The sequence below is a fragment of the Neopelma chrysocephalum genome, unplaced genomic scaffold, assembly GCF_003984885.1.
Source record: "Neopelma chrysocephalum unplaced genomic scaffold, ASM398488v2 Primary Assembly neopelma1_70976, whole genome shotgun sequence".
Taxonomy (NCBI): Eukaryota; Metazoa; Chordata; class Aves; order Passeriformes; family Pipridae; genus Neopelma; species Neopelma chrysocephalum.
The window spans coordinates 1-1,115 of NW_020908598.1; the positions used below are offsets into that span (position 1 = coordinate 1).

The following is a 1,115-nucleotide window of genomic DNA, read 5'->3' on the forward strand; positions in this document are numbered from 1 at the left end:
CCCTCACAGACCTGGGCTGCATCTGCACCACTGTCCCCAAAGCCATGGACAGTTTCCTCTGGGACACCACAACCATCTCTTACACAGTATGTGCTGCACAGGTTTTTCTCTACATAGTCTTTCTTAGAACAGAGTTTTCCCTCCTCACCATCATGTGCTATGACCGCTACGTTGCCATCTGCAAACCCCTGCACTACGGGACCCTCCTGGGCAGCAGAGCTTGTGCCCACATGGCAGCAGCTGCCTGGGCCACTGGCTTTCTCATTGCTCTGCTGCACACAGCCAATACATTTTCCCTGCCCCTGTGCCAGGGCAATGCCCTGGGCCAGTTCTTCTGTGAAATCCCACACATCCTCAAGCTGTCCTGCTCACACTCAGGGTACCTCAGGAAAATTGGGCTAATGTTTTTTACTATCTCTTTAGCATTTTACTGTTTCATTTTCATTGTTTTCTCCTATGTGCAGATCTTCAGGGCTGTGCTGAGGATCCCCTCTGAGCAGGGAAGGCACAAAGCCTTTTCCATGTGCCTCCCTCACCTGGCTGTGGTCTCTTTGTTTGTCAGCACTGCCGCATTTGCCCACCTGAAGCCCCCCTCCATCTCCTCCCCATCCATGGATCTGGTGGTGTCAGTTCTGTACTCAGTGGTTCCTCCATCACTGAACCCCCTCATCTACAGCTTCAGGAACCAGGAGGTCAGGGATGCCATAAAGAAAAGGATGACTGGATGTTTTTTTTAAGAAGCAATAACCTGCCTCTTTTCTTCTGCAGAACGCTCATTGTGTAACACATTTTGGGCCCACCCTGCCTTCTAAAGCTTTTGATAGTGCTTGGGGTGGGGGGCTTTCCTGTTTTTTCCCCTCTGTTCATGTCATTAACACAGAAATTTTATTCTTCATCCCATATATAATTCACTCTCTACCTCTTTTTTTTCCACCCACAAAATACAGAAATCAGAAATCATGCTTTGTGTGCATTTAAACAAAATAAAAATTTGTGCAGCAAGGTATTTGTCAAACATCCTCCCTGTGATAGTTTGTACATGAGGAATCAAAATCTCTGAGTGTAAGAAAGTACACAAATTCATTTTTCCAGATTCTTCCTCCAAGACCTCCCCT

General features: G+C 47.2%; 1 protein-coding gene across 1 annotated transcript; it reads left to right on the forward strand.

Moving 5' to 3' along the window:
• The first annotated feature begins 152 nt into the window (after window positions 1-152).
• Window positions 153-737, forward strand: LOC113979307 (olfactory receptor 14J1-like). The gene has a single exon (XM_027706741.1). The coding sequence runs from the start codon at window positions 153-155 to the stop codon at window positions 735-737; it is 585 nt and encodes a 194-aa protein (XP_027562542.1).
• Window positions 738-1,115: the final 378 nt, after the last annotated feature.